Source organism: Coptis chinensis, chromosome 2, assembly GCF_015680905.1.
Source record: "Coptis chinensis isolate HL-2020 chromosome 2, ASM1568090v1, whole genome shotgun sequence".
Taxonomy (NCBI): domain Eukaryota; kingdom Viridiplantae; phylum Streptophyta; class Magnoliopsida; order Ranunculales; family Ranunculaceae; genus Coptis; species Coptis chinensis.
In genome coordinates this window covers 88,872,590-88,900,093 of record NC_141457.1, presented here as the reverse complement: position 1 = coordinate 88,900,093, position 27,504 = coordinate 88,872,590, and the positions used below count along the sequence as shown (strand labels likewise).

Here is a 27,504-nt window from a genome sequence, read left to right as displayed (position 1 = left end):
CCCAACTAATAGAAGATCAACAACAAGATTCTGCATATATTATGGTACTAATCTCATTTCCTGGTGTGCCAAGAAGCAAACAACAATTGCTAGATCCAGCACTGAGTCAGAATATCAAAGCTTAGCCTATACTGCAGTATAACTATACTGGATAAGCATTCTTCTAAAGGATCTTCAAGTTCCTACTCCTCTTCTTTGGTGTTATAGTCTATCAACTCAGAGGTTTCAATTGCTAATTCACAAGCTATCAATGCGAGATTCACCCTTTAGCTTGAAAGAGGGTAATAACAGAGAAGACAAGATAGACTCACAAATGTAGTTAGCACTAACTTCTAGTTAGATTCATTAGTTAAAATTTTGTTATGATTAATAACTAACTAATCATTGTTTTTGGTTTCATTCTAATTTATTATCACCAGACAAAAATATTCCGTTGCCGGGACTTGAACCCGGGTCTCTCGGGTGAGAGCCGAGTATCCTGACCAACTAGACTACAACGGAATTGTTGCTCCATTCCCCACGTGTATAATAATAATATAAGTAAATCCACTTCACATAATAACCCCAAAATTTCTCCCATAAACCCTCACTCCTCCCGCTCTTTTCCACACTCTCAAATCCCCAAAACCCTAACTAAAATTTTTTCGAAAAAAGAAGATGAGAGAAGAATCAATAGAAAAGTTACGAGGAGTAGTACGGGACTGTGTAAGCAAACATCTCTACTCGTCAGCAATTTTCTTCGCAGATAAAGTCGCTGCTTTCACATCTGACCCAGCTGACATTTACATGCAAGCCCAAGCTCTTTTCCTCGGCCGTCATTACCGTCGCGCTTTCCATCTCTTAAACGCCTCTCAAATTGTCCTCCGCGATCTCCGCTTTCGTTATCTAGCCGCCAAATGCCTGGTAATTACTTTACTTAATTACTTAAATAATTTTACCCCTCTCACTTTTGTGTAATGTGTAGGAGGAATTGAAGGAGTGGGACCAGTGTTTGGTGATGCTCGGTGATGCCAAAGTTGATGAATATGGGAATGCTATTGGTTTGAAAGATAGTAATGTTATGTACTTGGATAAAGACGGGGAAGACCGTGAAATCAATGTAAGGGGCTTTCCTTTATTTTTGACTCTTCAACTTAATGTTCAGTTGAGTTAGTACGATAGTGTTTTCTTTTCTTTTTTTTTTTTGGTTTTGCAGATTACTTCAGCGATATGTTTTTTACGAGGAAAGGCAAATGAGGAACTGGAAAATCGGGCCGAGGCTCGCAAATGGTGAGTTGTCATCATGCTATCTTGTTCTTTTTATTTCACATATGTAAAGGGAACTAATACAGGTTTGCGCTCTGATGGTCTATAAGGTACAAAGCTGCTATCAAGGCCGATCCCTTGTGTTACGAGGTATATAGCTTTTGAGATTTAGCTGTGTTGAGTATTTTCAATCGTTTGATGTCACACTCATCTGACTCATTTCTAACTGAAGTAATGATTATGCACTTTATGATATTGTCTTACATTCCTCGGTGTATTTCAGGCTTTGGAACGCCTCATTGAGAATCACATGCTTAAATCTGAGGAAGGTAATGTGGCTCTATGGACTTCTGTTTTTGTGGTTTAGTTGTATGTCAGCATCGAGCAAGATGTTCTCTATGCTGTCCGTCTTGGTACACGCTATAATTTGTATCCTAGGCCCTTCTTTCATGCCAGATGAGCAGTGTAATCTAGATTCTTCATTTGTGACAGATCCTCATTGACATTTCCTCAAAATTGCCTCTTAAATAATGTGCTCACTTGGTATGAAATTTCAGAATCAAGTCTCATTTCCTCACTGAAATTTGCTCCTGAAGACAAATGGCTCTCTTCATTTTATTCATGTTTAATAAAGAAGGTGAGATTTTACTTGAGAATATGGATAACATAACTCATGCAGTTTTATCCCCTTCTCTTTACTTCTGTCGGATAGTTTAATTTTGTATGGTCTCTCATTATGGTCTCTGAGAAATATATATTTTTTCTTTTGGCGTTTTCAGTATGACAAAGAAAGCATGGTAGAAGCAAAATTCAGGAAGCTAGAACAAGAAACTTGTGATAATAACACTGCCAGTTTACCTGTAGCCTGCACCTTGAAAAACAACACGGATCTGTTGGCCTGTAAAGCTGAGTACTACCATCAAAGTGGAGAATATCAAAAATGTTTTGAGCTGACTTCTGCGTAAGTTAGTAAATATTTGCATAGAGAGATTTAATTGGTAACGTGTTGTTTGGATGATGTAGCTCTTATATTCATTTATACTATGTTTATTTCAGCTTACTTGAAAGAGACCCTTTCCATTTGAAAAGCACATTGGTGCATCTAACCGCTGCTATGGAGCTTGGCCATTCAAATGAACTGTATCTAATGGCTTGTAATTTGGTGAAGGATTATCCTCAAAAGTTGGTAACCTATCCCTACTCCGCAATTTTCATTTTGTTTTCTGTTCTTTACACCAGTCTTTCACTAAGTCACTTCTCAATTTTCAGAGCATTATCATGGTTTGCTGTTGGTTGCTATTACTATTGTATCAAGAAATATGGTGAATCGCGGCGTTTTTTCAGGTGACAACTTTCCTCTTAATAAATTGAGATATTCACTCATGATGCTAATCCAGTTATTCTTGAGTTAAAAATTTTGTGCTCCATATCTAGATGTGTACTATTCGATCATCAACAGTGCCTGCGTTGTGCTACATATTCAGTCAGCTGGTTTAGTTGAACTGTACACTTCATTTATGTTTTACAAAATAAATTGGATCTCAATGAAAAGTTTCTCTTTTTTTCCCCACTCATAGTGTCAATGAAAAGTTCTACTTTGTCTGATCTGGCAATATTTTTAAATACCCAAAGACATTTTTTTATGAGCATATATATGCATCGGCAGATCAGATTTACATTTAGTGTTGGCCGTTTGAGGTTAAAAATGCTTCTTTCTTCCTTGCTAACCCAACTTTTGAAACTTTTGATCTTATGCTGCATTCATTCTGTTATTCAAAAACAAAATCTTTTATGTTTGTTTTTATTCTGTACATCCCAAACCGATATTTGCTCATCCAGCTAACTTTCTGTTCTACAGCAAAGCTACAACTCTGGATGGAACATTTCTCCCTGCTTGGATAGGTCATGGAAATGCTTTCGCTGCTCAAGAAGAGGGTGATCAGGCTATGTCTTCCTTCCGAACAGCAGCTCGTTCGTTTCCAGGGTAATTGTTAATATGAACTCTATTGTTCAATGACATAATGGACTACATGTCTCTGCTTTCGTGTTGTGCTGATTTTGATGAGTGCAAACTCATGTTGATTACATAACTTTTTAGCTGGAAGAATTATCTTGAAATGCTTTGGATGTGTAATTGCTCAAACCAGTTTACCTGCAACCTGCTTAAGTCATTTACATTTATTTGGATCACTCAAAAGTGTGGTCCATTTTCTTACAACTGTTGTCTCCGGATACTAAGAAGTAAGAGAAGAAGACAACTCTTTAGAATGCAAGACTGATTCTTGTGATCTGTAGTATGGTACTTTGGGGGTCACATTGCACATTATTTGGTATATGCTTTAACATAAATTGCTCAAGATAGCTTGAGTTTCTAACAGAAATACATTCATTGTTTCCTCGTTGAGTTGTATCTACTTGTGGCAATGTTACTTAGCTTTTAAAGTGATCTCCTTTAAATTAACTAAAAGGGACTGTGTTCTTAACTTAAGTAGCATTTCATCTTGAGAGTTTCCTTCCTGTTTGGTCCTTGGTATTTTTAAGTCAAAACATTTAGTGTCTAAGTTATCCTTCATTGTGGATCTATAAGCTCTGTCTCCATATCCACAAACATTAACTATAGTATATTACTGCACTATAGAACTTCTCATGGTGCAAAGTACTAGGCTTTGTTATATCCTATAGTTCGAGGAAAAACAAAATATGTCTGACTCTTAATACTTCATACTTTTTCAAAGACATACTCATTGGGTATACAAGTTCCAATAGAGAGAAAGGTTGATTTGGGCTAAAAAGTTCTGTGTGTACAATGTCCTTATTATTATCCACTTTCGGATTTCTTTTCATTGCATTTTTTAAAGTATGCCACAGAATAGTTTTATTTCTCCTTATGTTGGCCATAATTGAAATTCTCTTATCACGTAATAATGTTTGTTTTGGGTTGAATCTTGATATTCTCTTGTTCCAGTGCCATTTGCCGACTTTGTACATTGGGATGGAATACATGCGAACACATAACTTAAAACTTGCGAGAAGGTGAAATTTTCATGCCCTCGAGCTATGATAGCTACATTTTATAACTATGGATGCTTAAGCGGTTTGCAATTGAAGTTACACATAATGAACACATAACCTCATGGGGAAACTATGGAAATAGGCTGTTAATATCGGTCGTATAAGTGTGACACACTTGTTGGCTATCTAATAAGCTTAATAGTTTGAAATTGAGACACGGTAGACTGTTTTCAACAAATGAATTGAATAACTTTGGATATTTGTATATCTATTCTCATGAGTATTTTTTTCAGTATAGCTTCTTACTTATTTATTCTCACCCCCACAATGTTTTTGTTTGTGGTGTAATTTCTAGAACTTGATTTTTTATTATTATTATTTTTTTCTCTTTAGTTTTTCATGCAGGCAAAAGCTATTTGTCCCTCAGATCCACTTGTGTACAATGAACTAGGAGTTGTTGCGTATCATATGAAGGAGTGAGAAAATCTTAACTCTTCATGAATGCTTCTATAATCTCTTTGATTTGTGCATCAATCATTTGGGATTTATTTATTATGCCCTTCTCAAACAATTGATAGGATTTCACAAAGCATTCTCAATGTGCAAACTCTTTTGGCTGGAATGAGTTTCTGACTTTGTTAAACCTAGCAGTTGTCCCTATTTTGCATTTTTTTTTTTTTTTTTATAGGACTCATCTAGTGGGAACTGGTAAGAGTTTTAAATAGCACTCCACATCCCTGTCTTTCCTCTTTGAAGTTTTTTTTTTTTTTTTTAACTCTTGAAAGATTTTGGGGGGGGGGGGAGATGAGGGGTCGAATGTAAAGTGCACCTCAAGCGCCTTGATTGCTCAGGCAAGGTCTGTTGACTCAGACATGTTCCTTTACTTTAAGATATATTCTTCTATCGCCCAACCGGGTAGTAGATAGTAATGGCTTGGTTGGTTATCTTTGTTGATATCGGTGGTTGAGTACTATTTTGTTAGATAGATTGGTGATTTTTATTTTTTTATTAATTTTTTTTTTGCAATTGGATTGTGTTTAAAGTTGATGAATGTTAACTATCAATCATTATGATTGGGTGGATAGGATGGTGGGAAATAACAGATCCTTTCATGTAGTGTTGTTTAGGTTGGTCTTCGTCTTTAGCAATATTTCCAGTGATGTGGAGGTCAAATATCTTCTGCACAATTCCACTACGGGCGTCTAAGAGATTAATTCTAGTTTTCTTATTTTTCACAGTATTTCTTTAGGATTGGCAAGTTGTGGGTTCAGATTATCTAAGGCTGAGTCCAATGGTTTGATGCACCATTGCACCATAGCATAATAGCATAGTGCATAGAGTTAGCGGGATGGCGTAGCTAGGCCCAATGGGTTTTCAACTTCCCGCCAGTGTTATAGGCGTGTGGCCAAAGCACATAAACATAAAAACAAAAGAAAAGTCAAAGGAAATTGGTAGACCCCACGACCAAGTGAAAAAGTCAAAAAACCCAAAGCAAATCTGTAACCGCCATTGCCATAGGCGTGTGTCAAATGGCTTTTGTATCCCCTCCCCATTTTGCCCCTTTCTCCCACCTATCTCTCAAAAAAAGAGTAGGGATAACCAAATTCTAGCCGCCACCATGAGAGACGTGCAACTCAATTTCTTTTGCCCGCCATTTGGACTTGGCGTGAGAGCATACACCATCCCGCTATTTCTCGACCTATATATAGGTAAATTTATGGCGATGGCATTGACGGGTTGAAGTTTTAGCGCACCATTGGAGTATGATTTTAGTCATATTTGGTAAGATGGCGTACCATTGGACTTAGCCTAAGACAGTTTTATATTAACAGTTCCGGTACTCTATCCTAAGCATCATCCTATGCTGAGTCAAACTTGAGAAGTAGGTTAACAACATATTGTAAGAGAACTTTGCTGTCCTGTCCTATCATGCCTACTTTTTACATGATCCAAACAAATAAAATGATTAAACTAATTTATCCACTTTCTCTATCATCAAAAGGAAAAACAAAAAAAATAGGTCTAACAGAAGATACCGAGCTAAGTTGCACTGATCTCTGTATCTTGATGATTTGGACCAATCTTTTTAATCGCTAATTTACAACAGATTAAGCATTTTGCAGCATTAGCAATACTTCATGTTTTTTTTGGTTACTTATGGTTCATTGATGGAAAGTTGGTTTTACTCATTTTAGTTTTTCTAATTTTCTTTATTCCATGCTAAGTTGTTATTCAACGATATCAAAGTCTAACAATTTCCTAAACGCATCAGTTACAAAAGCGCTGTCTGGTGGTTTGAGAAGACTCTTTCTCGTGTTCCATCACCATTGAGTGAAATATGGGAGCCAACTGTGGTGAATCTGGCGCATGCTATGAGGAAGCTTAGGTGAGTTGCTATTGCTTCTGCTATGACCATTGCACCATTGTATACAGTGAAATTATATCTATGTTAATGGAGAAGAAGTTTGGATAGAAAGAGGATACAACCTTACTGAGTTTTGGCCTTGTATCACTTATATATACACACACACACAACATTTTATACAATACCCCCCATCGGACCCTTCAAAATGATTTAAGGGCTAATTTTTTGTGGATAAGATGTTCTCACCATGGATATGACCTCCACAAAAAATGGGTCCAATCGGGTCCTCTGACCATTTCTAAGTTTGCCAAAAAAGGGTTACAAAATCGATATTTCTCGACCCTTGATAAAAATTCATAGGTTGAGAGCAATTTTTCTCATGGTTAGGAGTTTTCAAATGAGTTGAATTTTTGTGGAGATGATCTCCATGGTGCGAATATCATATCTACAAATAATCAAGACTTAGTTCGTATTTTCAAGGGGTATTGTATAAAACGTTATATAAAAAGTGTTGTAAACGGAACCTATATATATATAGTCATTCTCTAAAAAGTAGCTACTTAAGTTAACTTAAAATAAGTACGTAAGTAAAACTTTATTTAGAAAATAAATTCAAACCTAATTTTTGTGATTATGAAGCACTCACTATAAAAAACATCTCTACAAAATTTCAACTCATTTGGAAACCTCTAATATAGATAAAAATTGTTGTATCTTTAAAAAGAAATCTAACGGTCCAGAAACGTCGAGCTTTTGCAATCATTTTTTGCCAATGTTAGAGATTTCCAAATGAGCTGAAATTTTGTGGAGATGATCTTTATGGCAAGGCCTAAAATATCGCCGATATATATCGTTTTTGGGTACACGAGATGGAAATATTCTATATATCTCCACCGAATATTGAATCTTTTTTTGCCGATATATATTGCAATTTCCGATATATTAATATATATATTGACCGATATATACTATATATTCGATATAAATTGTTGATTTTGACCAATTTTTATTAATATATCAACGATACTTCTGATATAATCGACAATAATTTCGATATGTTGCGATATAATCGACGATATTTTCGATATAGCGACATACAGAACAAAATTTTAACTGGTCAACAAAAGGATATATATCCACCAATATATCGATATATCCGATATATCTCGGTTTTTAGGGTACATGATATATTGCTCAAATTCGATATTTTGGTCCTTGTTTTATGGTGAGTATATCAGATCTACATAAAATTAAGGTTGAATTCATTTTCTACGTGAAATTTTATTTATGTACTTATTTCAAGTTAACTTAAGTAGCTACTTTTAAGATAGGTATCTACAATCCTTCTCTTAAAAGTAGCTACTTAAGTTAATTTTAAAATAAGTACGCAAGTAAAACTTCACCTACAAAATGAATTTAAACCTATTTTTTTGTGGATATGATATACTCAATATTAAGATCATCTCTACAAAATTTCAGTTCATTTGGAAACTTCTAACATTGGCAAAAAACAATTACAAAAATTCAACATTTCTAGACCTTTAGATTTCTTTTTAAAGATGACAATAATTTTTGTCTATGTTAGAGGTTTCCAAATGAGCTGAAATTTTGGGAAGATAATCATTATGGTGAGTGCTTCATAACCACAAAAAAATTAGGTTTGAATTTATTTTGTAGGTGAAGTTTTACATACGTACTTATTTTAAGTTAACTTAAGTAGCTACTTTTTAGAAAATTACTGTATGTATATATATATATACTCGACATTGGCAAAAAAATATTGCAAAAACTCGACATTTCTGGACCGTTAGATTTTTTTTTTAAAGATGACAACAATTTTTATCTAAGTTAGAGGTTTCCAAATGAGTTGAAATTTTGTGGAGATGATCTTTATGGTGAGTGCTTCATAAACCACAAAAAATTAGGTTTGAATTCATTTTATAGGTGAAGTTTTACTTACGTACTTATTTTGAGTTAACTTAAGTAGCTATTTTTTAGAGAAAGACTAAATATATGTGTGTGTGAAAAATCAGTATTTACAATAATAGAAATTGCCTAAAATATTCGTCCTTCAGCCCTAGTAGCCACTCGGGAGATGTCCTCTTAGAACTCTAACATATACCACAATACCATATTGTTATTATTGTAGTCTGCCACTTCATGTAGTTAGAGTGCATTGTGCACATATGCTAGTATTGATTATTTATGGAATTCATGCTAGCTTTTATGAAGCATGGATTTTGTATCTTCTTTATAAGAGATTTGAATAGGCGAAATGGCTGATTCCTTTTCTACCAGATCATGAACCTTATAATTTATGTGTCTTGCATGTCAGGAAGTACCATGAGGCAGTATCATATTATGAGAAAGCACTAGCCATATCAACCAGGAGTTTGAGCACTTATGCGGGTTTGGCATATACTTATCATTTACAGGTATACTTTGGCCTTTTTTAGATGGTTTCCGTTATGATCTTTACTTTGAAGAAATTCAAGAATTCATGCTTTGGTAACATTAGCGTAAGGACTTAATGTCAAATCCACACTTTAAAAATCAGATATGATGTTTTATTCGACCCAGCTGTCATTAAAGTTGCTTTTTGGCTTAAGAATCTAGTGAAAAGAAAATTTAAAATTAAAGCATCTGGTTTTCCAGTCCAAATTGAGCATTAGAAATCATTTTTCTACTAGCTTCCAGTATATATAGTCGATTTTGCAATGCTACATGGCATGGTAGTTTTTGGGAAACTTGTCTCTTAGAAAAGCAGATATTTCTTTGTAAATTTTCTTTCGAGTTTCACTGAAGGAACTCATGTCCAAAACTAACGTATTTGACCACAAGAAATAGGTAATGGGTCCACCAAGCTAGTAAAGATAAGTATAGCTACAATGGGGCCTCTTAATATTACAATAATGGCTTTTATTGATTCCCTACTGAATACACAGAGCAGAAAATAGTATCATTATCTCAAAGTTAATGAGATGATCAATACTATGAGCATCTCTACTGGGGCTTGACATGCACCAGGTTAGGCTAGCATAATCTTTTATATGCCTTACGCTGCACAAATATTGGAGAACCGTATGAGTGATTGAGCTTTCTGTTGAATCTTTCTCCCTACCTTTTTCAAGCCAAGGTACCAATAATTTCATTGTTCCACAAGATTTATTGCAGTTCTTGTTCAATGTGAAAATATGACTAACAAACTTATTCGGTATAGAGTTTTATAACATTATGCTACATTTCATTTAAAAGTAATCCATTCCAAGAGTTTTAAATGCAAACCCAGAAGGCCTTTGTCTAACTTATATGGTTTCTCTTTTTCAGTCTTGATGAAATTTTAAAGTTAAAGTTTTTTAATGGTTCTGATGCCTTTTATTTTATTATGCAGGATAATTATGATGCTGCAATTACGTATTACCACAAGGTAAGTAATGCTAAGCATAAAGTGGTCTTTTGATAATTGAATTGATATGGAGTACTGCTTATGTGTTTGTTGTGTGAAATCTTAGGTCGACCTCCACATCTCATCCCCCACCCAAACACACACACACACAGCAAGAAATGAAAAGAAATCCTGAGTTTTATTTATGTCAAATAGCTTGTAATATTGGCCACTCCATTTCGAAGTCTGACCTCGATTTGGGTATTACAAATGTACATTATAACTAAATTTTACTCCTGTCAAATGGCATATTGTTCACATTGGGTCTGAAAAACACAATGTAGATTATGACCATTGATTGATTTAAATGTTGGTGCATTTTTTTTTATGCAGGCTTTATGGCTAAAACCAGATGATCAGTTTTGCACGGATATGCTGACAGTGGCTCTGGTGGATGAATGTCGAAGTGGCTCCGATCACAGAGATGGGTCCCATTGAAGTGAATTGTGATAAAAAAAAGCTGAATGTTTGATGTATGTTGTAATCTATTTGCACATTTGGTAGGCATTTGTGAAATAATTAATTTATGTATAGTCTTTTATTTTCTTTACACTTGTTTTCATTTTCTATATATATATATATGGGGATATATAATTCTTTTTTGAGTAAACCATTTTGCCCCGAGCTGTGGTGCTGTTTACTGCTAATTGACCTTCTTTAGACTGTCTTGCGATGCACGTCATAATTATTTAAGTATGGAGAATGTAGGGCCAGTTTACTTTGGATTAAGTAAGATGATTCTCAAACGGCACTTTGAAATTCTGCATTCCTTAGTTACCAAAAAAAAAAATTCTGCATTCCTTCTGTTTCATACCCAAAAGACCACAGTTAATCTGTAATATGTTATGCAGAATTCCTTGTGTTGCTTTTGTGCCTTCATTTTATCGACCAAGCCTTGTAAATTGAGATGGTATAGTCTATTTTTTATCAGAATATGGACAAAACCCACTGATCCAGTATTTCATTACCAGGCTCGTCTTTGTACAACCAGTAAATTCTAGTTATATTTTCCCTTTAGTTTCTTCCTAAAAAGAAAATACCCCATTTTAGTTCATAAAACCTACATTGTCGTTGAGATACTCTTTCTTGAAAGATTTTGGACTTTTGATGTTGATACAGAATAAAAAATGACTCAGCACTCCCCAGCTTATATAAAGATAACAAAACTCAGTGATTAAGTGGGAAAAGAAAAGGACAAAATCACTGATAAAATCATGTCATAAGATTTGGAGATAACTGGCAAATTGGCCTGATATTAATTTCTTTGAAATGTGAATTACACTGTCGTACCACTCGTACGGAGAACTGGTAGATAGCCCATGTCTGAAATGAACTTAATTGGGTATAATGAACTGGTTTAAACTCCATAATTTGTGATTGGCTTATTCCCCCTTCAGAGGAATCCAGGCAGCAGGTTCTCATGCAATAGCGAAGTAGTGCATTCACAGACTATCCACTTGACAAGTATTCTTGAACCGCACCTTGTTGCAGATCAATATATTGCAGCTTATTGAACTCTTTCAAGGTGAACTACAATAAATCAAGCAATGCTAAACACAACCTGCAACTCCAAATTATAGAAGAATTAAGAAAGAAGGGTCTTTCGTGGTTTAAATATTGTGTTACACAATCGCAGGAAGGCTGTTAGTGACTGGAATAGCCGAATTGGTAAAATTTAAAGATTAAACAATCACAATCTGTCCATTAATAAATGCTAGGGTATTCCAGTCACACACACACACACACTAGATGAGCCAATTAGGATTTCCCCCCCACTTGATGGCCAATTAAGGTCTCCCCCCTAAATACACACAAAAAAAAAGTCAAATTGGGTTGACCGTGTTTTTTTTTGTGCGTATTTGGGGGAGAGACCCTAATTGGCCATCTAGTAGGGGGCAAATCCTAATTGGCTCATCTAGGGGGGGGGTGGGTGTGTAATACTCGTTAACCCTAAATGCTAAATCAAAGTATGTGAACAATACATGGTACACCCCCGGAGACCTACAATGGACGGTGCCCCATCAGACCCAAGAAATGTATAAAAGATCTTTGGAAACATAACCCCCCCACCCACCCACTATTTATTTTTCATGCTTAGGGGCAAGCAGGATACAAGTACCTGAAGAAGTTGCTTTGGTCTGCTTTACACTTCTAATGTTGTCTGATATCTAACAGCAACGATACTTCGCTTGAGAATTCATACTGGGTAGACTTTGCATCCAAAGTGTCCTGTTATCACCAATACTGCAGCGACCAATTGTTGACATGGGGCTCAACGATTGAGATGAAAATTGCAGGAAAATTATGAAGACCCAACTGCAACCACCACCTTTATTCTGAAAAATAAGTAAACCAAACAGATCAGTACTGTTTTCATAACGTGGTTTCCTAATAAAAGTATTTTTCACTTAATTACTGAAAGACTTGACTACTCACTGGCTTACCTCATGAAGTTCAGCAGAGTAGATGATTCAATTGCACGGCAACTCGATCTCCACAGCCTACCAAAACGGAGCCAATAGCAGATATTGATCTACAATTTCCTCTTCACGTCTTCAAAGCTAGTAATAACCATAAGTAACAATACACATTAGCAGCATACAGTTTTACTCGTAAAAGTAAAAAATAATTATAAAGCATTTTGGCAGAATCATCCACCTGTGTAACAACTAACAAGTGAATCAACTACTAGGCTACTTGACTTTTCCGCAGACTCAATTCTTCAAAATGGTCCGCAGAAAAGAGAGGATTTTTTTTAGCAATTTGTTAGTCAAAATTAGCAGGACATGATTGAAGAGTGCAAAAGTGGTTTATTTATTAAGCATACGAAGACATTGCCCATGTTATATCATAGTTTCAACATAATTACCATATGCAAACCAAGATTCAATGTTTGATTCTCACCTTGCTAAGGATCATCAGTATATACTATATAGTATATAGAGTGGTCGTTTGTTTCTTTCTTTCCCCTGTTTGCAGGAATTATATCATGGTTTGTAAATGGAAATCAAATACGTACAAATTATGGTACAGCATGGACAGAGTTACCCCAAGTAGAACTGGGATAAGTGAAACACACTCGTTATAGACTGTAATATAGGAGTTTCTTTGCTAAGCACCACATTGTTGGCCAGTACATGGCAGAAAACTGAGAGGGATGTGAATCTCAACGCTGATTACGTTGGCATTAATAAAACAAAATATCTGTAGTGTTTCTTTCAAGTTCTAGAGAAAATTGTAATATCCAGCATATATCATGTGGACATCAAATGCAAAGTGAGGACAAAATCTGAAAAACACCAGTAAGACATGATAGCATTCTACTGTCTAAACTTAACAATTGGCCATAAATACTCACATGATTGGTTGCAATCTACAGAATGCATGCCGAGAATCAGGAAGAGGTCACGCATGACACTTACTTTCTTGGAAATTGATACTGTCAAAATACATTAAAAAAAAGTATTAAAATTTTAACGGTTAAAAAATTGTACTTCAGTTCATATTATCTGCTCCCTGCACCCCACAGCAAATAGATGAGGTCATGCGATCCAGTTCATAGAATCAGTCTTACACTGTGTCAGGTCTCTGGGATCATTTGGGTTTTAGGAGCTTAGAGGAACTCCACCAGAGTTCATTCGAGCACGTAACTCCACTGGCTCGTGAATCAACTAAGGGTTATTCCTGCGCCAGCTCAACAGTACATAACATAAATTCCAAGTAGAAGTAATATCATGGGTCAAATATAAGTTAAATGAAATAAGAGACAAATATCTCCAAATTCAGCACTTCTGGGTCCACTAAATCATTCTATGGTGCATCTGGGACTATCTATGTTCAGTTTAATCATGCTGAAGACTTGTCTGAAACTAAAGTACCGCTTTTTTCATAACAGCTGCTGGTCTTTTGTTTCACACAAAACTTGTTTACACTACCAAGTTGGTAATCCAAAGAATGTAATACACCAAGTTAATTTATTTCTAATGTGATTCAATACCTGACTTCAGTATCTTGTATACTTAGCAACTGTAATTGCAGACTGGAGCTGACTTGCTTCTCTTTTATAGCCTGTAGAACGAAGACCAAAAACTGTTGCCTTTTGTGCAGATTTGAGGACTTTCACGTCTTCTATTAAACTGGTCTTTATGAGTCTGGCTGCTGCAAAGAACTGCTTTGCCTTGCAAGAGTAGGTGAAATCATCCTTATACTCCATTCTTCCAAACACCTTCATCGCTTGGCACAATCCATTAAGCAAGCAGTTGGAGGCTACGAAATTTGACTTGAATCCCTTCATCTCCATAAGTTTCAAATGACGTTCAGCCCCATCCATGTCACCTGACCGACACATTCCATCAACAAGTATAGTATGAGTATACTGATCACTTTCCATCCCACATTTCTGTAGCTCATTGGCCAAACCAAACGCATTCTCCAACTTCCCTTCTCTACAATACACATTAAACAGTGTGTTGTAAGCAACTAAATCAAGTCCAATTCCGTTCCTAACCATTTCACCAATACAATAATTAGCCTCTCTTGTCAAACCTAGCTTAGCTAGAACAGAAATCACAGTACAATACCCAAACGAATCAAAATTATATCCTTTACTCTTCATCTCCATAAAAATCTCAAACCCTTGATCACAGTAGTATAAGTAGACGCATCAGGTACAAAGCCAATTAATAAGTACATTATACGTAGCAATCGTCCCTTCAAAACCATGCTCTTGTAACTTCCTAAACAAGCTAAACGCAACACCCGTATACCCACTTCTACATAGACCATGTATCAAAATATTAAACGTAATAGCACACCACCACTAGCAAGAACATGACGAAAAATATTATTAGCTTCTTCAGGTTTACCATTTTTAAAGAAGCAATCCATCAAAGTCTTATAAGTCCAAATGAATACAAGTTGATAAAAGTGAGTATCTAGAAGCAGCAGCTATTAATGCATTGTAAGTAACTAGATTTGGAGTTAGGGCAGCTTCTGTAATTCTAGTTGTTGGGCTTTGCATAGGGAATTTGTTTTTTATAATAATAATAAGGGTTATATTGACATACCCCCCCACCAGTAGTTGCAATTAGGATTACCCCCCCAAAATAATTGAAATTAGGATTTCCCCCCCAATTTGACAGTCAATAGGAGTCAACCAACAGTTTCTGTCAGTTGACTGGTCAAGGATCGTAAATTGTCCTAAATACCCTTTGTCTGTGGAAATTACGAAATTAGCCATTGACACTGTTCAAAACCCACAACTCAAAGCCCAAATTGAAATTAGACACTGTTCAAATCTGGGTTTCTCTGATGATAATTTACTTTGGTTCAAAAGAAGAAAAGCAAACTCACAAGAACTCATATCGCCCTTAAAATCATTGAATTCCCCACAAGAGTTATACTGCACCTATGCTGATTAATACTGAGTATAAGAGCAGCAACAACAGCAAATCTTTAAGAGGATTTCAAGTGATCAATGACATTAAAAACGAGGTTGAAAAAAAAACACTCTGACACACAGTCCTAACTTTGCCATCAACTAGAATATGCCTCTGCATCAGAATGGCAACGACCTCACGGTATGTCAGTGCATAAACTGCATACTTCAGTGTGTTTCGCAGGATGAGAATCAAAGGCAAGCACTTCCTGTTTTGTGGGGACCAGATGAGGGTTTGGGAGCAAATGCACCACCAAGTTTGTCGAGCATCCAATGATGTGGGACATTGAACCTCTTCAAGTGCTTCTTCAAACCTCTTGCCATGTTGTTGTAAGTTAAAAGCTTCTCCTCCTCCGCTGCTGCTGCTGACAGACAAAACTCTGTGAACTCTGACAGACAAAACTCTAACAGAACCAAATACTCTGTGACAATATCAACTTTAGCTAACCATTTTAAAAAGTTAGCTAAGATTAGCTGAACATTTTCTGTAAGTCACTAAGCTTCAAATGATTGCTGCTGAGAGCCAAATGATCTCATGCGGTTCGGAAAACCAGTATGCATTGGCCTACCATGAAAATATATTCCATTCAATTCTGTCCTTGCTTGTGACCTCTCATTATCATCACTAAATGTCACAAATCCAATACTTTTTGAACGGCCAGTATTTTCATCAAAGACAACATTGGCCTCTGTGACAGACGGATACTTTCTTAAAAATAATTCTCCCAACAGAGTACTGGTAACATCTGGAGCCAAATTTCCAACAAATAAGGAGTACTCAGAATCCAAATCTGAACGCTTATCACACACACTAGAAGATGCCCAGTTGAGTTGGAAGGGTTGTTCAGTCTGAGGCATAGTGATGCCATTATAAGTCTGAAAAACTTTCTCAGCATTTGCATGAGTGCAGAAATTAATAACTCCATACCCTTCTGATTCACCAGTCTGCAAGTTACGGAAAACCTTTGTGGAGAAACTCTGCAAGATGCCAAACGTCCAAAATAGCAATTATATGGACAGAAAACTATACAAACAAAAATATATGCATACATAAACAATAATCCACTTAAATGACTCAAAAAAAAAATAACATAAGAGAATTAAACACATAAAAATGGATAAAAACCCAAAATTCATTGAGAAGCAAAGGTAGTACAAACAACCATACTCAACAATAAAATCTCAACAATAGAATCTCAACAATACTCAACAATATAATCTCAACAATAGCATACTCAACAATGCTCAACAATAGAATACTCAACAATGTTGTGGAAAGGGGACGCCCTAACGCTGAAATCGTGAGTGATTCAGTGGACGCCCCAACAATTACCTTCATATATTCAAGCTCTATATTCAACAAAAGTGATAAATTTAAGCCCTTTAATCAAAGTGACAAACTTTACCTTCATTTTTGGTAAAAACAACTCTTGATTAGCTTCGTCCTTCCTTGTTTTTGATTATTCTGTTTTTTTTTTCGTGATTTCTGTTCGTAAGTAATTGGGTTGTTTGAGTGTCGAATTTCTGTTCGTAAATCAGATAAACCCAGAGTTCTTGTGAGTTTGCTTTTCTTCTTTTGAACCCAAGTAAATTATCATCAGAGAAACCCAGATTTGAACAGTGTCTAATTTCAATTTGGGCTTTGAGTTGTGGGCTTTGAACAGTGTCAATGGCTAATTTCGTAATTTTCACAGACAAAGGGTATTTAGGACAATTCATGATCCTTGACCAGTCAACTGACGGAAACTGTTAGTTGACTCCTATTGACTGTCAAATTGGGGGGGAAATCCTAATTTCAATTATTTTGGGGGGTAATCCTAATTGCAACTACTGGTGGGGGTATGTCAATATAACCGTAGGGAGCGATTCATAGGGCATCGTGACTCGCGAGGAGCATGTTTAACTGAATATATCGACCTCCAAGACCGACCAATGCGGCTCGGTAGGTGGTGCGAATCCGAGATATATCAAAGACGAACACTTCGCCAAATACGTAACGCCGAATAAAACACGCCCTTTGGGGTAATGATTGCCAAAATCTTAGTGGTAATTTCAACACCGGAAATAGGGACTACCGTGATCTACCCCCAATCATAATGATCCAATTCAACACTCATCCGCGATCTCCACCCTACATTTGTACAAAAGAATACACGTGTCGGAAGGATCTCCTCTCTCAAAACTCTATAAATACCACCCACTTGGAACTACGTCGGACTGATTTTTCTCCCGAGAAAAAGGAAAACGAGAAGATTTCGGTCATATCCAAAATCCTAACCTTTCCGTTCTTCCTAGTTGTAATTAGAGAAGACCAAAACGCCCTTTACATTGGCCGTCGTGGGTTTGGAGAACCACTTGAGATCATCTCTAATTCTCCGACCCGTAAAGCATGGTTAGCATAACCACAAGTTTAACCTTGCTCACGGTTGGGAGTAGCTAATGAGAGCATTTCCTTGCTCGGGGAGGAAAATGCTACCTTACGTGCTTTTTTTAAATGCAAGTCGGCAATGGAGCCAGAAACACAAGATCAATGACGTTAATCGCCAGCCTTAACGAGTTGTCCCAAAGGATTGGCGGACCTCTGCGAAGAAGGACTCGACACGCAGTTGTACACAAGATGCTTAAGACGATCAAGATCTCCGTTTACATGAGAGGTCCTCGGCAAATCCTCTCCACACGACTTCATCCCCCACGCTTTCCCATGCTTTCGCCTTGGTCAAGATGTGGCTCGCTATATTCAAAGTCCGGCACTTTTTTCACCGAGTTTGATTATCTCCATCGCAGATTATTTCCGGCCCGACACTTCGAGGATGGCGCTCTCGATTGGTTCTTTCAATCGAGTCCGATTCTATTTTTCGAAAGCTTTATCGACTTGACGCCCACAACAAAGCGGAAGAAGGCAGATCTTGATTTCTGTTTCAATTATCTTTCAAGGAGGGCGAAACTATTCGCGGAATTCCTAGGACGGTTTAGCTGGCTAGGCATGGAAAGTGGCTTGAAAGAATCTTTCGCCATTAATCGGGCTTTTTCTAACAGAGTAAAAAGCGGTGACCTCGCTTAGGTCGGGCGATGGAACGCCAGAGACAATCGTCCGAGCTCTCGTGTCGACAAGTACATCAAGTTGCGGGAAACCTTAAAACTCCATGGTTTAGCGAGAGGCATGAGGTCGCCGAAGTCTCGGATCGTTCCCTGAGGGGCAAGAAAATTGCACCTACAAATTCGTGAGAGTTTATGTCTCGCTCCCGGTCCACATACTTGGATAAGATCAAGCGCCTCATTTTTCCGGCCAACCATCAGGCGGCCAGGTCGACTGGCAAGCCTTTGCGCATTTCATAAAGCAAAGTGCCACTTAAACCGATGCATCTTTGGGGGCTCAAGCATTATCTCCAAGACGGTGGAAGTCGGTTATATCAAACACTACATTAGCATTCGATGGCGACTGCGTCCTGAATTCGGGTTTCGTCGTGTACGCAGTCGATCTCCACCCCACCGTCACCGCCAAGGGATACAGGCTCGTCCTCACAGTCGAGGACGCTCCCGTGAGCGTTCTCGCCACGAGCGAAGGCAGCACTCGTCCGATCGTGATAATGCTCGCACTATTCATGTGATTACCTTTCCGGACGATTCTGTGACTTCTTCCCGAGAGAAAAGACGTCGGTCGGGCTCTTCGGGAAGTCTATCATTTTAAGGGACTTCACGCCCGGCATTATCATGGCCAAGCAGCGATATCATCACTTTCCGATTTTAAGCAAAGTTTGCCTTCCTCATAATGACGCATTGGTCGTTCATGTCAAAATCAGCGACTGGACAGTCAAGCGCGTCCTGATCGACCCTGGCAGTTCCTGTGACATCTTATTTTACCACACCATGCAAGAGATGAATCTCCCCAAATCCGTTCTCGTCGACCCGATCGCTCCCCTTTATGGGTTCAATGGCTCCAGAGCCGACCCCGTTGGTGACATTATCTTACCAGTATCGGTGGGATCTCGAGAGGATAAGATTACTTGGAATACTCGGTTCTGCGTTCTCGACAGCAAGTCGCCATACAATGCCATCCTCGGCGGCGGATTCATTGCCGCATTACCATCTACTTTACATCAAGTTCTCCGCTTCCCGGACCTCGAGGCATGATGGAACTTGAAGCAATCAACTTGAAGGCGTAAGTCCAATCAAGCCGGATGCACTGCTCGCCGTGGAATTGCTTCCCACCATACAGAGCCCCTCGGCCTACACAATGGCACGGGACTTAGTCGCAGAAGTCCAACCCCGAACCGCCATTAACCGGGGCTCTCTTCCAGGCGAAGTTCTCTCCATCGCCGATACACTGCTTTTCGCGTCCCCGAGTCCTCATTCGCCAATTACGGTACCTTTGTCGGTCCCTTTGTCGGTTAAAGTTTGAGAGATCGCCCCGTATCATATCAAGCCGCCACAATTGTCGTACCGCAGTTCCATCCATCATCGTGCTTGCAGCCGGGGCCCTCCCTGTGTCGTGGATACCCCGGCGTTCTTGAAGAAGGTCGCTTCCACATTCGGCGACCGGTCAACAGTCGTCCACCGGTGTTTCGGATCTCCTCCCGAAGCGAAGTCGAAGTCAGGTTTCGCCATCACCGTAAAGCCTCCAAATGCAGAAAAGAAAGAGTGAATCTTGGTACCGAAGGCGACCCAAGTTTTGTGTATGTAGGGGGCTAACCTCGACCCCACACTCGGATCACAACTTGTAAATTTCTTATCTATGAATAAAGATGTTTTGCTTGGTCGTATATCGATGTGCCGGAATCGATCCTAACTTCGCGATGCCACAAATTAAATGTGAACCCCAATGCTAGACCGGTTCGACAACGACCCGGCCGACTATCCCCGCGTTTTCAAAAGCCATCAACGGCGAAGGTCGAAAAAACTCAAGCAAGTCGGTTTCATCGAAAGGTCGACTACCCCGAAAGTGGATTGCCAATATTGTTGCCGCCCCAAAAAGAATGGTACGGTTAAACATTATGTGTCGATTTCACAAATGTCAATCGCCACGCTTTAAAGATAGCTTTCCTTTGCCTCGCGATTGACCAACCGGGTCGACCAAACCGCGGGTCACGAAAACATTGGGTACAACCAAATCCCACTCGCCGAAGAAGATCAAGAGAAGACTTCGTTCATTACGGAACAAGGGATATATTGTTACAACGCCCTCCGTTTCGAAGAACGCTGGAGCCACGTACCAACGCTTAGTCCGGACATGTTCAAAGACATGTTAGGCGACACCATGGAGGTCTACATTGACGACATGGTGGTCAAAAGCAAAAAGCGGGCGATCACCTCACCCACTTAGGAAAAGCGTTCTCCGGACTACGCCAAATGCGGGCATGAAGTTGAACCCGAAAAATGCCTCTTTGGGCCCTCCCAAGCAAATTTTTAGGGTATCGGTGTCGCGGATGGGGTTAATCCAATCGACCGGATCCGAGCATTCTTGGATATGCCCGATCCACGACAAAGAAACTGATACGTTTGTCGGGAAATGGTCGCGGCTTAACGGAGTTCATATCAAGGGCCTCGGATAAGTGTAGACCGTTCCTTCTCAAAAAGGCGAGCCGTTCTCATGGAGCGATCAATGTCATCATGCATTAAGCTACTCTCAAAGAGTATCTCACCACGCCTCCGTCTTAGCCAAACCCGATTACATGGAGAGACACGGGGCTTTATCGGTCAGATCCGATTTCGCCATCGGCTCGGTTCTCTTTAAAGAGGAGAACAATTCAGAGAAGCCGATCTACTTCACGAGTAAGACACTCCACGCTTGACCGAAAAGAACTACTCCTTCTTGGAACGAAGCCGCTTCGCGTTGTTGTATTCACGGAAATTCGGACCGCACTTCCAAGCACATCCAATCAAAGTTCTCACCGACCTTCCATTGAAGAAAATCCTTCATAAAGAAAAACAAGACTACTCGAATGGCGGTTTGGGCGAAGAACTTCGGAGAACACCACATAGAGTTCGTCCCCGCGACTTTCGGAAAGGTCGGTCGTCGCCAGATTTCGGTCGAGGACCCTAACCGGGAACAAGAAACGGAGCTCCCAAACATGCAAAGCGAGTCAAATCGCCTGGTCTCTCTTTGTGGATGGTTCGAGTAACCTCGGTGGAAGCGGCATCGGAGTTGTATTAGTTTCCCCCGACGGAAATATGATTGAAAAGTCGGTTAAGATTGACTTTGCCACTTCCAACAATGAAGCGGAGTCTGAAGCACTAATTAGGGGACTAAGGATGTATTGCGGCTTCGATTGTCGAAGAGCTCCAAGTCTTTAGTGTGACGAACCGGTGGATTCTCGCGGGGTTGCAAAAGAGTACACTACCCACGAAGGTAACCTTTCAAAGTATCTTGGTCGTTCATTAGTTATTGCCTTCTTTTAAAGCGGTACACATACATCATTTCTTGCGTGGGGAGAACCGCCACGCCAGCGGTTTAGCTTATTTGGCTACCCGGACCGAGTTCGTTCCCGACAAGTTCTCATTGAGGTAGTCGATCGACCGCATACCAAGTCGACCATACCTTGATGATAAGCGACCTATTTCCTCTCCGCCCGGTCGGAGCCAAACATGGATGCAACCCATCATTGATTATATCCAAAGACGCGACGCCCCCAGGAGGGCGCACAAGGTCAAGCAGTCTCTTATCAAGCTTCGGCGTTATTGTTTAGTCCAAAACAAGCTATTCAGAAATACTGGTGGTCCGCGACTTACGATGCATTACCCCAGAACAGGGTCAATTGATTTTTGCCGAAATTCACGAAGGCGAATGTGGAAATCACGCCGGCGGCCGCTCATTAGCCCACAAGGCCATCTCTCAAGGATATTTCTGGCCCCGGATGCAGATCGATGCTAAAGCATACGTCCTCAAATGTCTCAAATGCCAAACGTTCGGCCACAATATCATCCAACCCAATTGGGGCCCGATCAAGATAGCGAGCCGCGGGCCATTCCATGTGGGGCATGGACATCATGGGACCATTCATTCCACAGAAGAGTACTGGCTTCCGCTTTGTCCTAGCTGCCACCGACTACTTCACCAAGTGGGTCGAGGCCATTCCCCTCGCACACGTCAAAGAGTCCCATGTCCGCAACTTCATCTGGACTCACATTATCACCAGATTTGGGTTACCACATACACTGGTAATGGACAATGGGCCTCAATTCAAAGGCCGAACAGTCAAAGAGTTCCTAGCCAAGTGGAAGATCATTCATGCGTTCTCTACTCCGCAGTACGCTCAGAGTAATGGTCAAGCAGAAGCCAGTAACAAAGCTATCTTAGAAAATTTGAAGAAAAAGATTGAAAAGAATAAGAGCCAATGGCCAAATCGGTTGAAAACATTATGGGCTCAAGTCGCCATTCTCCTTATGTTATGGCACGAAGCCGTAAAACCGAATCAATTGACCGTCACCACAACTTCGCTCCGGAACTTGTCGAAGTCGGGCCATAACGACTCCGTGTTATCGCGAGGCGTCGACTCTTTGGAAGAAAAGCGGGACTTAGGCTGCCGTCAGAGTAAGCCTCTTATCGACAAACTCTCGAAGAACTCCTACAACAAGCGAGTTCATCCTAGGTCTTTTCAACCTGGTGACCTAGTGCTCAAAAAGACGCAGGACGACTCCAAGTTAGCACCCACATGGGAAGGCCCCTACATCGTGGAACGCGTCGTTGGCAATGGAGCATACTGGATAAGAACCCAAGAGGGGAAGATGTTGCCTCGACCTTGGAATACTTATCTACTGAAAATTTTTTATCAGTAGCGACATTCATGTTGAAAATCTTTTGTTTTCATTAATGTAAGACAAGTTTTGTGCTGACTGATACTATCTACTCCAGTGAGTTGTATTGGTATCCACGTGCTACTTAGCCTCTCCAATTCTTGTAACGTCGAGGACCTATATTTCTAGGATCGACTAAAGCGAGAACGCTCTCAACGAGCAGACAGCTCTCAGGAGCTCACAGGCTACATAGCCTCTCCAATTCTTGTAACGTCGAGGACCTATATTTCTAGGATCGACTAAAAATACAGCTCACCGAGCTCACGGCTACTTAGCCTCTCCAATTCTTTGTAACGTCGAGGACCTATATTTCTAGGATCGATTAAAGCGAGAACGCTCTCATGAAAGCGCATTTCGAGGAGCTTGGGCTACATAGCCTCTCCAATTCTTGTAACGTCGAGGACCTATATTTCTAGGATCGACTAAAGCGAGAACGCTCTCACCGAGCAGACAGCTCTCAGGAGCTCACAGGCTACATAGCCTCTCCAATTCTTGTAACGTCGAGGACCTATATTTCTAGGATCGACTAAAAGCGAGAACGCTCTCCGCAAGCGGGCGATTCTCGAGGGGAGCTCACGGGCTACATAGCCTCTCCAATTCTTGTAACGCGTCGAGGGACCTATATTTCTAGGATCGACTAAAGCGAACGCTTCTCTCGCGAAAGCGACGATCTCCTCAGAGCTCACAAAGGCTACATAGCCCTCCAATTCTTGTAACGTCGAGGACCTATATTTCTAGGATCGACTAAAGCGAGAACTCTCTCCGAAAGCGCATACTCGAGAGCTCACGAGCTACATAGCCTCTCCAATTCTTGTAACGTCGAGGGACCTATATTTCTAGGATCGACTAAAGCGAACGCTCTCCGCGGAAAGACGACTGGGGAGCTCACATGCTACATAGCCTCTCCAATTCTTGTAACGTCGAGGACCTATATTTCTAGGATCGACTAAAGCGAGAGAAATGAAAGCGCAGCGACTCTCGGGGCTCCGGGGCTACATAGCCTCTCAATTCTTGTAACGTCGGGGACCTATATTTCTAGGATCGACTAAAGCGAGAACGTTCTCGGCCGAGCACCACGGCTCGGGGAGCTCACAGGCTACATAGCCTCTCCAATTCTTGTAACGTCGAGGACCTATATTTCTAGGATCGACTAAAGCGAACGCTCTCGTGGAAAGACTCTCGGGGAGCTCACGGGCTACATAGCCTCTCCAATTCTTGTAACGTCGAGGACCTATATTTCTAGGATCGACTAAAGCGAAGAACTCTCATCGCGCAAAACACTCTCGGGGAGCTCACGGGCTACATAGCCTCTCAATTCTTGTAACGCCGAGAACCTATATTTCTAGGATCGACTACACGCGAACGCTCTCTCGCGAAACCATGGTCCGGAGCTCACTGGCTACATAGCCTTTGCAAGTCTTGTTACGTCGCTGCCCTACATTTTTAGGATTGACCACACGAGAACGCTCTCATCGCGCAAACACTCTCCGGCGCTCACAGGCACCGTAACCCATCCAGTTCCTGTCACATCAACGACCTATATTTCTAGGGTTGACTACTTAACAAGGCGCATATTCATAAGATCAAGTTGCTAGTTATACACAAATACACAGTAGCATGCGTACACATCCAAAACAACGTTCCATGACAATACGTCATCACAACTACGTCCACCGATCTGCTGGGATTACCCAGGAAATCCAGATCGATGATCGTTACAAAATAAACAAAGTATAAAACTACCTTTTCCCGCCAATTCACGAGGCCACAACATTCAAAAGTGGCGCTCTACCAGTCGGTTCATCCATCTTGTTAGCTCCACGCTCCACCACATTTCGTCGGACTATTTTCTCGGTAGCGTTTTTCTACACCAGCCTACCGAGGGGGGTGGGGGAGCGATCACGCCATAGGGCATCGCGACTCGCGAGGAGCATGTTTAACTGAATATATCGACCTCAAGACCGAAAAGCATTTCGGTAGGTGGTGCTTAACGGAGATATCTCGGCCACGAACACTTCGCCAAATCTGTAACGCCGAATAGAAACACGTCCACTTTGGGGTAATGATTGCCAAAATCTTAGTGGTAATCTCAACACCGGGAAATAGGGACTACCGTGATCTACCCCCAATCATAAGCGGATCCAATTCAACACTCATCCGCGATCTCCACCCTACATTTGTACAAAAGAATACACGCGTGTCGGAAGGATCTCCTCTCTCAAAACTCTATAAATACCACCCTTTGGAACTACGTCGGACTGATTCTTCTCTCCCAAAAAAAGGAAAAGCGAAGATATCGTGGGCGGTTAAGCTCGGCGGCGACACTCGGTCATATCCAAAATCCTAACCTTTCCCGTTCTTCCTAGTTGTAATTAGGAGAAGACCAAAACGCTCCTTTACAAACCCTAATAATAATTACAAGATTAGTAGTATAAATGAATTGTAGGGGTAGAAAAGGGAATTTGACCATGTTATTTTCATCTATTTCTATTTCTGGCGCCCGTTTAGGTCAGGGGAGTACCAACGTTTACAAAATGGCGCGATATATTGGGACATCTGCCGATATTGTTAGGTATTATTATTCAGCATAATTGCAGTTTCTACTCTCAGCAGAGTTTGAGAAAGTGAGAATAAATCAAAATATGTCGAGATACTCACGGTGATTGAAAAAGGTTAACCCGATTTAAAATGCATCAGATCTCATGTGTTGATCGATGGGTGTAAGACAAATACAATTTATATTCAACTTATTTTAGATCTCCTCTACAAAACAAAATGAGCCTGAAAACTTGAACATATTGAAGCTCAATTGAGTGTTATGGTTGTCCCAAAAAAGATCACAATCGGACTTGTTTAGGACAGCAAAATCGAACTCAAGAAAGGCCCAAGATCCATGAGTCTAACAGGGCCTTGCAAAAATATTTTGTTATGAACTTATTTACTTAGGTGGGCAGATAATGAACCCAAGAATTTTGAAGCCACCTCATTATTACATCATCAACTCTCTTCCTATATAAAGCCCAATCAAAGGGCACTCTCTCCAAAACCGAAAAACAGTCGCATCCTCCAGATGTTTATTACATTAGAAACCCGAGGGAACATATTCCTCCTAACTCTAACAGGAGAAACCGAACACCGTCTAAGCCCATCTGTAATCTCACACCTCCGTTCCCTACTAAGTCAAATCCGATCCGAAGCCAAACCCGGTTCAGTCCTAATCACAACAGCCCAAGGCAAATTCTTCTCCAACGGTTTCGATCTAACCTGGGCCCAATCCAACGGCCCATCCTTTTTCCGCGACCGCCTCCATCAAATGGTCATCGATTTCAAACCGGTTATATCCGATTTAATATCCCTCCCACTTCCAACCATAGCCGCAGTAACCGGACACGCGGCAGCAGCTGGATTCCTGTTAGCAATTGGGCATGATTACGTGTACATGAGGAAAGATCGTGGGGTTTTGTATATGAGTGAGTTGGATATTGGGATGACACTTCCTGATTATTTTATGGCTTTCATGAGAGAGAAAATTTGGGTGAAGAGTTTGAGAGATGTTGTTTTACAAGGGAAGAGGATTAAAGGGGAAGATGGGGTTAAAATGGGAATTATTGATGAGGTGTTTTGTAATGCGGAAGAGACTATTGAGGCTGCGTTTAAGTTGGGGGACAAGTTAGGGAGTAGGAAATGGAATGGGGAGGTTTATTTGGAGATTAGGAAGAGTACGTTGAAAGGTGTGTTGCCTGTTCTTGGGTTGGTTGAGAAGGAAGTTTTAGTTGCAAGGCTTTGAGAATTTTTATAACACTTTAAAGATGTTTTCAAATAAATTTATTTTTCTGAATAATTTGTATTTTGTATTTTGTATTTGTATAATGAATGAATTGAAATTTGGAAGTTCAAGTCTTCAAACTTTGCAAAAATGATCACTCATATACATCACCGATTTACCTCAATGTGAGCTCAAATCTATGATAATAGGAACTCCTATTAATTCTTTGCTACCAAATGATCAGTTAGTGTGGACTGTTACAAGCAATGGAAAATACACTGTCAACTCTGCCTATGCAGCTCTTAAGGCTATTCGAAGGAAGGTAAAGTGGTTTAGAGTTGTTTGGGGTAAGCTCGTCATTCCCAAACACTCCTTTACTACTTGGCAACTTTTTGCAGGTGCGCTTCCTACTCAAGATAAACTGATGCAGAGAAATATCTTGA

General features: G+C 39.9%; 2 protein-coding genes, 1 long non-coding RNA gene, 1 other non-coding gene and 1 pseudogene across 8 annotated transcripts; 2 read left to right on the top strand and 3 right to left on the bottom strand.

Moving 5' to 3' along the window:
- Window positions 1–423: 423 nt before the first annotated feature.
- APC6 (anaphase promoting complex 6) lies at window positions 424–10,677 on the top strand. The gene is made up of 16 exons (XM_086593986.1): window positions 424–903; window positions 965–1,099; window positions 1,196–1,269; window positions 1,356–1,395; window positions 1,529–1,574; window positions 1,803–1,882; window positions 2,025–2,206; window positions 2,302–2,427; window positions 2,515–2,589; window positions 3,104–3,231; window positions 4,185–4,270; window positions 4,651–4,733; window positions 6,530–6,643; window positions 8,958–9,057; window positions 10,014–10,049; window positions 10,401–10,677. The coding sequence occupies exons 1-16, from the start codon at window positions 658–660 to the stop codon at window positions 10,503–10,505; spliced, it is 1,656 nt and encodes a 551-aa protein (XP_086450112.1). The 5' UTR covers window positions 424–657; the 3' UTR covers window positions 10,506–10,677.
- TRNAE-CUC (transfer RNA glutamic acid (anticodon CUC)) lies at window positions 429–501 on the bottom strand. The gene has a single exon. It is a non-coding gene; the product is annotated as a tRNA-Glu (tRNA).
- Window positions 10,678–11,292: 615 nt separating the features above from the next.
- Window positions 11,293–26,087, bottom strand: LOC147518710 (uncharacterized). Of its 4 annotated transcripts, XR_015211868.1 has the most exons (8): window positions 25,954–26,087; window positions 14,065–14,512; window positions 13,642–13,751; window positions 13,426–13,506; window positions 12,972–13,036; window positions 12,512–12,628; window positions 12,187–12,403; window positions 11,293–11,628 (listed from the first exon to the last, which is right to left on the bottom strand). It is a non-coding gene; the product is annotated as an uncharacterized LOC147518710 (long non-coding RNA). The 4 variants fall into 4 exon arrangements; XR_015211866.1 differs by lacking the exon at window positions 12,972–13,036; XR_015211867.1 differs by lacking the exon at window positions 25,954–26,087 and having other exon boundaries at window positions 14,065–15,035.
- On the bottom strand, window positions 15,319–17,123 carry LOC147518711 (polyadenylate-binding protein RBP47-like). Its single transcript, XM_086590483.1, has 2 exons — window positions 16,911–17,123; window positions 15,319–16,482 (listed from the first exon to the last, which is right to left on the bottom strand). The coding sequence occupies exons 1-2, from the start codon at window positions 16,914–16,916 to the stop codon at window positions 16,000–16,002; spliced, it is 489 nt and encodes a 162-aa protein (XP_086446609.1). The 5' UTR covers window positions 16,917–17,123; the 3' UTR covers window positions 15,319–15,999.
- Window positions 26,088–26,322: 235 nt separating the features above from the next.
- On the top strand, window positions 26,323–27,195 carry LOC147518709 (enoyl-CoA delta isomerase 2, peroxisomal pseudogene; annotated as a pseudogene). Its single transcript, XR_015211864.1, has one exon. The product of XR_015211864.1 is annotated as an enoyl-CoA delta isomerase 2, peroxisomal pseudogene (transcript).
- Window positions 27,196–27,504: the final 309 nt, after the last annotated feature.